General features: G+C 36.7%; 1 protein-coding gene across 2 annotated transcripts; it reads left to right on the top strand.

The window, feature by feature from the left end:
• Positions 1-2,733: 2,733 nt before the first annotated feature.
• On the top strand, positions 2,734-10,690 carry LOC137745997 (kinesin-like protein KIN-14L). Of its 2 annotated transcripts, none has more exons than XM_088681794.1 (19): positions 2,734-2,952; positions 3,065-3,141; positions 3,515-3,672; positions 3,893-4,039; positions 4,127-4,382; positions 5,125-5,228; positions 5,365-5,436; positions 5,938-6,039; positions 6,175-6,249; positions 6,642-6,723; positions 6,840-6,939; positions 7,035-7,204; positions 7,289-7,395; positions 7,577-7,920; positions 8,081-8,331; positions 8,629-8,792; positions 8,968-9,833; positions 9,993-10,168; positions 10,275-10,690. In XM_088681794.1, exons 2-19 carry the CDS (start codon positions 3,075-3,077, stop codon positions 10,373-10,375), a joined length of 3,342 nt encoding a protein of 1,113 aa, XP_088537920.1. In that variant the 5' UTR covers positions 2,734-2,952; positions 3,065-3,074; the 3' UTR covers positions 10,376-10,690. The 2 variants fall into 2 exon arrangements, with proteins under 2 accessions (XP_088537920.1, XP_068342141.1); XM_068486040.2 differs by having other exon boundaries at positions 2,775-2,952; positions 6,840-6,935; positions 7,031-7,204.
• Positions 10,691-11,390: the final 700 nt, after the last annotated feature.

Raw genomic sequence — 11,390 nt, 5'->3', positions numbered from 1 at the left:
TTCAGATACATAATTAGGGGTAATTATGGGACCATGATTTTCCAGAGCTGAAGTAAGGCAAATTGAAATATGCATACCTCTAAAATTCGATCATGAACTCGACATCGTCCGATGTGGAGGTGAATAAATAGAGAAACGACGCTACCATCATCTTATTTCAGAATCAATAGGCGAAATCTGATAACTTCGCTGAGATTAACCATACTTGGTCCGCAAGATATGGAAACCTAATCCAGCAAGGAACCAACATGTTTCCTATAATCTTAGAGTCCTTACAATCTAAAGATTGTCATGTGTACAAGTATTCACACTCCTACGAGGATGTAATATCTACTTCCTAGATATCCCATGGGATTCTCCCGGTTTATTAAGGATTCTACAATCCTAAAAGGTCATCTCCTTGACCGGTATAACTATGCCCTTCTAAGGTTTATCTTTGGTAACACAATTCTTACATACTTAGTTTCTTCTTGCCCACTACTTGAGTCGCATATTTCTTACTAACTTGATCATCGGAGAGTCTTTGATATGCATGCATACCCCTTTAGCAAAGTTCTAAAAGACCTTAAGCACTAATCCAGCATGAGGTTGGGGGCTGGGTTCTGTATTTCAAACTCCTTTCCATTCAAGAAGACGAGAGGAAGAAGAAAGAGAAATGAGTCTCTCTCTCTTCCCATTCACACCCACGTGACGGACAAGACTGACCACCCAACCTTTTTGTTTAATTGTTTTTTAAATTGATTCCAATGAAATTGGGAAATGCAACTGACATAAATATGTATTAAATATTCATTTGGTGCTCCCCATCTCCCTTTTCTATTGCATATTATCTCACTTAAAAAACGCTATTCAATAGACTGCATCACTACATATTTTGACTTTTCTTTTAAGTTCACTATATATTTATAATCTTTGAAAATATTTAGTAAGTACTACAAACTTATAATCCTTAAAACTTTCATCTTATATTATCAAATTCATCAAAATATTAATAATATAAAATAATTTACTCAAATCCGTCTTATTTGCCTAGGCCCCCGCCTAAGCGCTAGGTTCTAGCCCACTGCCCGACTAGTGCGTAATGTCTTTTAGAACATTGCTTTTTGCATTTTTGCATTTTATCATTCTTTTATTATTTTATCCATGAATTTCATATAAGCATAATTTTTTTTGAAAGTGTCAATATGCATTTATTTACAAGATATATTAGAAATTTACCTAAATCCTCCTAGACCGTCTAAGTGCCTGCCTAGACCCCGCCTAGCCGCCTAGGTGCTAGGCGCCAGCCCGCCGTCCTACTAGCGCCTAGCGTTTTTTAGAACCTTAGATTTTTCTTGAAGCATAATTTGATATTTTTCTAAATTTATAGACATTGTTTTATGTGAACTGAATAGAAAGAGCAATTAAATTTTATATGGTAAAACCGAAGATTAGTTATAAGGTAGGTACAAAAAAAAAAAAAAAAAAACAGAATCCTTGTGTTTGAAAAAAAAGCAGAAAGTTTGGGTTAAAAAGCAAAACAGAGGTTTGGGTTAAAAAACAAAATAGAAAGTTTTGGTCCATCACAAGCTTCGAACCCATCACTCCTCCAGTATTTTCAAATACCGATCACCAATGCACCACAAGCTATTTACAGTAAGTGAAGCAGACAATATTTATATATTGAATAATTTCAGGATAGCTCCGCCCCCACCCTTCCCTCCATGCGGCTCCGTCATTGCTAGGGCCTAGGCGAACTATACAGATTTAAATAAATTTATTATATATTGTATAAATAAGTGCCTATTTATACTTTAAAAAAATACATAATTGTATAGGGATACAAAAATTACAAAATAAAATGGTATATGATTATAATGTATTAAAATAGATTGAAAACATGGGGAATAATCATATAATGAGTGTTTATTCAAGGATTCAAAAAATCTCTTTCACTTTGTTGAAAAATAAAATGCAAAATGAAAGTTATTTATTTTATGTATAAGTGAGAGTCGTGATTTAGGCAAGTTTAGGCGTGCTAGGCGGGCGCTTAGGCACACTAGGTGCCATTTCCTAATTTTCAAATGCCTAGGGATTAATTAAGATAGTGGCCAGCTGCCTAGTGCCTAAGTGGGGATTTTTAGAACAGTGCTCTCTGGTCTTTGGCTTGCATACGACTATTTGTTCTTTTACATGTAACTTGGATTTGTGCATCTCCATCATCTACAATAGTCCGAATTTGGTCCCAACAAGTGTATTCCCTGCATTCCTCACCAGTTTATTATATATAAAGGCACAAGTGATGAGAACAAACAACGCATAAATTCCTCAATCCTCTCTTCCTTCTTTTTGTCGCGCCTTCTCTTTTCCTTCAGTAAAATAGGCCGCACCAATTTTAATTTGTCACCCATTACCCCACTAATACCAGGAAGAATTGAAAATATCTTACAACCCAATGCCAAATGCGACTGATATTGAGCTTGAACACAACTCCCAAAATCTGATTATACACTGTGAAAGAGGAGTGTGACATGCACGCGGATGACCTATGATTCATCATCTGTAATAAGCTCTTGGTAACAATCGGAAGCCCAGAAGCCCAAACCCGAGGCCCAGTACGACAAGAACCCGAACTTTTTTTTCATTTTGATGAGGAACCCGAACTTCAAAAGCTTCCATTTTTAGGAGATCCCATCCGTTGGCTAAGAACAAACAGTCGTCCTATTGAACGGGTGCGATCAGCTCTACCTATTTGAATTCAAAAAAAAAAAGAAACGTTAGGATTCGGAAGCCTCAAGCTCGAGTTCGGTACCTACATTTAGCCCGAAAGCCAAGAGCCCCAAGAATGCTGCATTTTTTCATGCTAGACTCTCTGTAGAGTGCAGACCCTTCTGCTATTCTCTCTCTCTCTCTCTCTCTCTCTCTCTCTCTCTAGATTCTGGGTTTTACAGAAAAACCCAGAAAATATATCGGGTATGTTATTCAATTTTCTCTCTCTATATCTCGGTACGATAACTTTGGGTGCGTTTTTTGTTCTTTTGGAATGTTATGTGGTTTAGTATATATTTTTCTCTTTAATTTGCAGGAAAGAAGGAATGGAGGACAGTGCAAGAACTGGACTGCATGATTTTGCAAGGGCTTCAAGAAAGGCAGAAGAAGCAGGTCGGTTGGTTCGTTAAATTCATTTGCATTTTGATTTTCCAATTGGTTTGGTTGCTTGATCAGAATATAAATTTTTGTTTCGATTTTTAATAAAGAGGAATTATGTTTTGGAATTGTTTGTGGAATTAACTAATAGCAACTGTGTTTTCAAGATTTGAACAAATTTTATCCACTGATAGTAATTGGGTTGTGATTGGATCAATTGAATTTTAGATTACTTTCTTGGTTTTTAAATTCCGAAGATCAAGGATGCTGTAAAATTTGCTCTGCATAAATGTTCAGAAACAGACAGGGACCGAAATTATTGATTTTTTAAGAATTGTTGAAATTTTTTAATTTTTTCTTTAATTTCGGAATTTGGTAATTTTGACAGCTTGGAGGCGATTCCAAGCTGTTGAATGGCTTGAATGCCTGGTGGGTCCACTCGGCATACCGAAACAGCCATCGGAGAGAGACTTCATTTCTTGCTTGAGAAATGGTCTGATCCTATGCAATGCCATCAACAAGATTCAACCAGGAGCAGTGCCCAAGGTATCTCATTTCGATCTCAGGCTCGTTTTTTTTTCTCTGTTTGGTTGAAGGAAGTGAAGAACGTAAAGGAAAATGATATGTTGGATTTCTGTTGCTGATTGGTTTCCAACAGTAAAAAATGGGCATATGTTCTTGTATATATAAGCGAAGTTTCTAGTTCTATCCAGACCTAACACTTGTTCTCCATTTATTTATTTATATATCCTAATTACTATCTAAGGTTGTGGAGAGCCCAATGCCTTTGCAATCATTAAGTCGGGAATCTCAAGCATTGCCTGCATATCAATACTTTGAGAATGTCCGTAACTTTCTGGTCGCTGTGGAAGAGTTGAAGCTGCCTGCTTTTGAAGCTTCTGGCCTCGAAAGGGTAAATCATTTGCTCATATATGTATTTTATGTAAATGTCACCCCTACTTGCGTTTTCACATTGTGTGTTCCATATTTATCGTCTCAGGATGCATTGGAGGTAGGGTCAGCAATCAAGGTTGTTGATTGTGTTTTAGCCCTTAAATCGTATTATGAGTGGAAGCAGACGGGCAATGGGAATGGATTTAATAAATATGTGAAATCTCCACTAGTTATGGTTTCTGCCAATAGACTGCATTCAAGGGCCTCAACTGTAGTCCCATCAGAATCTTGCAGGCACTTGGATATGTCTGCCGTATGTGAAAGACAACCACCTGTTGAAGTTGAGGACCGGAAAGTTGAAGGTTATATTGATCTCTTTCTTAAGAATTTTATCCATTTCTTATATATGCAGTTTAGTTCATATCTATGGTACATACCTAGACTGGAAACTTTTTACAGAAATTAATTAAATTGATAACATATGCATAATATTGATATTTCTTATGTTCATCAATGAGGGAATATGGATATTTTTAGTAAGAAATATTCGACATTGAACAAATAACATATAATTAATCAACAAGCCCATTGATTGATGTAGCAGCATACGTAAAAGGATTTCATAAGAAACCTACACTCTTGGTACATTAGTTTCTTTTCATGTTGTGCTATAAAATTTATGCTTGGACGTGGACTATAAATAGTTTTTTACTTGTGTTTTCCTTTAAGCCAAGGTAGCATTTAGTGAATACTGTATACGCCATGGTTACTTCTAGATGCTAAGGATTAATGATAAACTTTCAGTATTGAATATATGACCTCAAAGAAGTAATGTATCATCACATTTGAGTTCATTGATTGATGTAACTTCATGAACACTAAGATTAGGGGTAGTACATTAGCTTTATATTTTGTGGTTATTTCAGATGCTCAGGGTTAAAGGATCCTTATTGAATGATACAAAATTTCTTTTCAATCTGTTAGTAGATATGAAAACATCTGCTCCGAAAAGGCCATCATTCTTATATGGAATCCACAGCTGCTATTTGTAACGATCTTCAGTTTTTCTCCCTAACTCTCATCTTTATGTTACTTGTGATGTAGTGGATTCCATAGAATCTGTTGTCAAGTTACTCGCTGACTCTATGGTTGACGTAAAGGAAAACATTGATGGCAACCTTCTTTCTTCATACCATGGTAGAGACACGGTAATGATCTCTCTCTCTTTTCTGTCTTCTAAGTTTTAACATAAAGAATGTTACTCAGATTCAGTGAATAAATGCTGGAATATGGATTAGATTTCAAGTCAACTTTCATCTCTTTTAACCAATTTCTTCTGTGCAGAATGCAGTCAGCTGCTTTCGAAGGATCATGACAAGTTATTTGGAGCAAAATCTACAGAAGAAGTTTCCTGAGGTTAGTTTGATTTGAGTGTTACGAGTTGTTTCTATTATTTTTTTCTTGGTAATAAATTCCAAAACAAGCCACTTTGTGTTTTAGATTTTCAATTATCATGATGTGTTTATCTTGTGAAGTAGAGAGAATCAAATAAAATGTAGAGAGTATCCCCAGTTATTTTCCTCTGTTCATTATGATAAATACATATTGGGTGAAAATTTGGGATAAAGTTGCAGTCTAGGAGGTATTTCGGGGAGATTGTTGATATCTGAATGGGATTTCCTTCTGCATCACCTAATGTGCATAGTTCTACTTCTTCTTTTATGAACTTAATATAGTTATTTCAGTTGGTTAAGTGACTTCTTTTATGAACTTAATATAGCTATTTGAATAGGTGAAGTTTCTATTTCTTTTGGAAGATCACACCCCTTCCTGCTATCCTATTCGCTCTATATTATGCCAGTGTTTTTACTTGCATGAAGTTGCTCTTAACTCAATAGTATTCATGTGTGCAAACAGTTGAACTCTAAGTTAAAAGACCCCTTGAAAGAAAGAAGCAGCTCACCTGGCCATTCAACAGCTATGCCTCTAGAGGAGTCATCTGCTGTTGAAAATTTTGGAGTATGTCTATTATAATTTAGAAACATTGTTTCTATTTTTGGGTTAGCTTCTGATACTTTATGGTATTGGATGTTGCACCCTGTTTTCTGAGCACTTACTAGATTCTAAAGTATCTGTATCTTTTCTTTCGAATAGTGCTGCAAAGCTTGTATGAGAAAGGGTAACTGCAATCACAGACTTGTATTCCAAACGCAAAAGAAGGAACTTGTGGTATGTTCTCAGTACAAAGTTAGCTTATACGAATAGTGCTGCAAAGCTTATTTTGTTTCTGTCCTCCAAGTGTAGTATGTTTTCAGTATAAAGTTTGCTTATATGAATCTCCATCATAATACAAAACTAATTCTGACAATGATTAATCAATATTATCCATAAAGGGTTTGAGATAAATTTCGATTTGTATTGCACTTGATATTGGTTCTGTGGTGATCTTTTTTTAAGTTCGTATCTTTAGCATAAATTATATTTAATAACGAAGTAGTAACGGAAAGCTCCTGGTTGGGCAAATAAAATTTCAATTTGAGTCAAAATACAGTTAGTTTATTGCATAATTTCTAGAGGAATAATAGCATGGAAATGGTAATGTAATGATTTTCAATTTACAGGATCTCAAGGCCTTGTGGTTAAGTGCAAAACATGACTTTGAAGACTTACAGACACAACTGAATAGAGATTTGAAACACTTGGGTATGTGCTGATGAAAGAATGTCCTAAATCTGTGTCCTAAATCTGTGCAATTTTACAAAGCTATATGCACATAAGTTTCTTGAAAGTTAATTATGTTTGTGCTCGTGATGTTTCAGGTGCTCAGGTACAGGAGCTGTCTACTGCCGCGCTTGGGTATCACAAGGTGGTGAAAGAGAATCAAAAGCTATACAACATGGTCCAGGATTTGAAAGGTTGGTACTTTTCCCATACTAAAATGTTAGCTTTCTACCGTATTTTTAGTCAACTAATAAAATTTGTTATCTGATCTCGGTTGAAATGTCTTCAGGTAGTATTCGAGTTTACTGCCGTGTCAGGCCTTCTTTCAATTCTGAATCCAGAAATGTTATAAATTTCATTGGAGAGGATGGTTCACTTGTGATCTTGGACCCTGCAAAGCCCCAAAAGGATGGAAGGAAAGCTTTCCAGTTCAACCGAGTGTTTGGTCCAACTGCTAGCCAAGGTAGCATTGCATAAAAACTTTCTTTTTCTTTCGCTTTTGGGCATCAATCGGTTGCTTATTGACTCTATTATACTTTTTTTGCAGATGAAGTTTTTAAGGACACTCAACCATTGATCAGGTCTGTGATGGATGGTTACAATGTATGCATTTTTGCTTATGGTCAAACCGGATCCGGTAAAACACATACTATGGTAAGATACAAGCCTGAGACTTCAGTTGGATAAATCTTTTGTAATGTTAAGGCTGAAATTTTTTGTATAGGAGGGTAGGATTTATGATTGGTTCTCATCTTCTTGCATGCATTTTTTTTTGCATACTACAAGAAATGACACATCAGATTTGTGCATACTATAAGCTTTTATATTTTTACAGGGTGGTCCATCAGGTGGATCAGCTGCGGATATGGGGATTAATTATCTAGCTCTCAGCGATTTGTTCCAGATGTCAAACAAAAGGAAGGATATCATAGATTATGACATTCATGTTCAAATGGTCGAAATTTACAATGAACAAGTACGAGACCTTCTTGCAGAAGATTCATCCACTGCCAAATTAGAGATACGGAGCTGCACTGGTGATAATGGCTTGAGTATTCCAGATGCTACAATGCATTCAGTGAAGTCTTCTACTGATGTCCTAAACCTCATGAAAGTTGGTGAGATGAATCGTATGGTCAGTTCGACTGCAATCAATAACCGCAGCAGCCGTTCCCATAGGTCAGTTTGCTCTTTTATAAGAAAAAGCTTACCTTTACCATTTCATAGCTTATGATACAATATCTAAAAACTATCGAGTGCGAGCTAAAATAAAAACAAAAACAATGAGCAAGATATCAGTTATTTTGTGCTTACTGATATTCTTTGGTGTGTATCGCAGTGTCCTTACAGTCCATGTGAATGGGAAAGATACTTCTGGAGGTACTCTACGCAGTTGCCTTCATTTAGTTGACCTTGCGGGAAGTGAAAGAGTGGACAAATCTGAAGTTACAGGAGATAGGCTGAAAGAGGCACAGTATATCAACAAGTCTCTTTCTTGTTTAGGAGATGTTATCGCAGCCTTGGCTCAGAAGAATTCTCACATCCCTTACAGAAACAGCAAACTCACACTACTGTTGCAAGACTCCTTAGGTTTGTAATTTCTCGAATATTCAGCATTTCTCTCTAATCATTTTATCTTATTGTATTGGCTTTGAGCAAGATCTTCCACATTATAAGGGTGAGAAATTTGGTTAACTGTTTGCTTGGATTCAAAATAATTCCACGGTATGATTGGTGAAATGGAAAACTTGAGAAGCTTATTCCCGGGGAGTATAAATTATCACTTCCCCGAAGCCCTTATTCAATGAAAAGAGTTTCCAATTGTATGGTGCATATACTGTGTACTGACTGAGCTAACCCAACTTTCTCTTTGGTTTTGTACTTCAGGTGGCCATGCTAAAACTTTAATGCTTGCTCATGTGAATCCAGAAGAGGATTCCTTCAGTGAAACTATCAGTACCTTGAAGTTTGCTCAGAGAGTTTCCACCGTGGAACTCGGTGCTGCTCGTTCAAACAAGGAGAGTGGTGAGGTTATGCAACTCAAAGAACAGGTGAACAAATTTTATTAATTTGGTTTATTCTGCCTATATTTTCACAAATTCCTTTTACTCTCTATGCTTGGATTGATCTTTGTTCTATCTAAATTAATCCCCAAACTTTAGATTATCAGCAAAACGTTATAGTTGTTTATGCACTAACACTTGTATCGTGTTTCTAACCTTTCAGATTGAGAGCCTTAAAAAGGCATTAGCAAACAAAGAAGGTCAGTGTGTATCAAGAACAACAACTGAGAGAACTCCTCAACGTCTTAGAAGATTAAGCATTGAAAGTTGCAGCACTGTGAAGACCGAGAAGGCAAAAACCCCTTATCTTCCAACTCGTTCAAGGAGGTTGAGCTTGGAAGGTCCAAGATTGATTAAGAAGGATAATCTAAATATATCTCATGACATGGGGAAATTCCTTCCAGCTAAGGCAGTGCCAATGCAGGAATGTGGTCAACTTCAAAATGCAGCAGCAGTCACTACCCCGTTGGGCCATTTCAGTAATGCGGATTCCGCATTAGAAGTGTTTTGTTCCAAGGCTCCTCAAAGTCCAACGAGTGTTACCTACGAGAAGCAAGTGTTAGAAACAGATAGTAGAACACAAGTTCATTCTCTTCAGCCACCAAAAACACCCGAACCTCGTCCCAGGACTCCTCTAACTCCAGCAAGTACTACATATCAGAAGCGAGTGTTGAAACCAGGTAGTAGAAACCAAGTTCCTTCTCCTCAGAAACCAACAACATCTGAGCCTCAGACCAAGGCTCCTCGCAGCCCAAAGATGGCTCCTCGTAGCCCAAAGATGGCTAGCAATCAGAAGAGAGGGTTAATAACAGATAATAAGACACAAGTTCGTCCCCTTCAGCTATCAACAATGACGCCCGAACCGCAAAAGCATTCCAGAAATGAGGTACAGATTGTCATGCAAAGTAAGGTGACTCTTTCTACAGATTACCTGACACCTAATTTGACAAGTACCACAAGTCGAAAAGGATCTCAGATAAGGAAATCCCTGCGGACTATTGGAAAACTGATCAATGGCTCTGAGAAGAGGTGGGTGAAACTCATGTTTTGAAATTTCTTCTTTCTTTCTTCTCCTTATAGTCTGGGACATTTCTCTATTTTTCCGGTTTACATAACATATGTTTTACATTGTTATCATGCCTCAAACATCAGATACACATATGAACATAATTCCTACTGAATTTGCAGGAACCAGCAAAGTTTGGTGGAAGCACAGTCAAGTGTTAAATGTGCAAGCAATATCAATGATGGAAAATCACCGGCTACAAATAATGCAAGAACTTTGAGGCGGCAATCACTGACCGGCATTCCACCATCAGGGTATGACAGACGATCATCTCTGGGAGAGAAGCCAACCGAAACTAGTATGTAAAGCTTTTACAAGCTTCATTACATTCTAGAACAATCTTACTAGTTAGAGCTTTCACATTCATATATCATTTGAGTTTCTTATGGCGTTTCCTTTTGCAGGTGCAAAAGACAACAGAAGTGCCAAAACACCTCCGCCAGACAACAGAAGTTCCAAAACACCTCCGCCAGTCCGTTCATCAACAAAAAGTAACAAGCGGTGACAACAGATAATTTGATGCAGAGTGAAACCTTTTGTGGTGCTTTGACTCGAAGCATTTGAATTCAGACACATTCCAGCAATTGCCGGAAGAAGGCTTGGTAACGCTTTGGCTCAAAGCATACTGACTTGTATGGCAATCTGAGAATGCTTCATATATTGTCTGCTAACATGATCTACTTGACTTGAGATCCCAATTTTGTATCCTATGTGTTTCATATATTGTCAAGTGATGATCCTCCTTGTAATTGTAGTACCTAGTTTGGATCCACATTGTGAAGTTCTGGTATTAAAAGTGGTGAAGTTCCAGTTTCTTGTCTCGTTTGGTCCACTAGCATTTGATTTAGGGAAATGATACGCACACCCAAATTATATCCGTTGTTTCTATTTGACTTTTAAATATCACCAATTCTGTGTTCCCTACAGCTCGGTGAAAATTGCAAAGAACCAGTTTGATATCTCTTCCTTAACATGAGGAGATGACAAAAACATCTTCTCTTCATTTCTCAAATGCTCGAAATTTTGTTTTCATTTATCCAGAGTGAAATTTAACATAAACAAACCTTTGTATCAAAATCATTACCTGTTTTTTTAACATGTGCTACACTAGTTGACTAAGGCAATGCGCCCGGCCGTCTCTACATCAAAGTCTGAATTTTCTTCCTTGTATCATAAATTAAACTAAAAAATCAATTGAATAAAAAAAATTTATTACAAGTTTTCTTGACATGTGCTACACAAGTTAACCAAGACAATGTGCCCCTCTTAGCAATCAAGTTTGAATTTTCTTCTTTATAACTCAAATTAGGTTAAAATCATGTACATAATATCATTATTGGAGAGACTTTTTTCATATGACCAAAATACGAATCAATACACTATTTATATTATACCACAGAGTGTACCACTTTGTGTTATGGCGTACACATAAAAATTTTCACTTTGTCTTATGTGCGATATTTTGTGGATCCCCTTAAAACATGCATCGACATGTGCAAACTACGTGAACAAATATTAGT

Source organism: Pyrus communis, chromosome 12, assembly GCF_041283825.1.
Source record: "Pyrus communis isolate YQ-2024b chromosome 12, ASM4128382v1, whole genome shotgun sequence".
Lineage (NCBI taxonomy): Eukaryota > Viridiplantae > Streptophyta > Magnoliopsida > Rosales > Rosaceae > Pyrus > Pyrus communis.
This window is presented reverse-complemented; position numbering and strand designations above follow the sequence as displayed.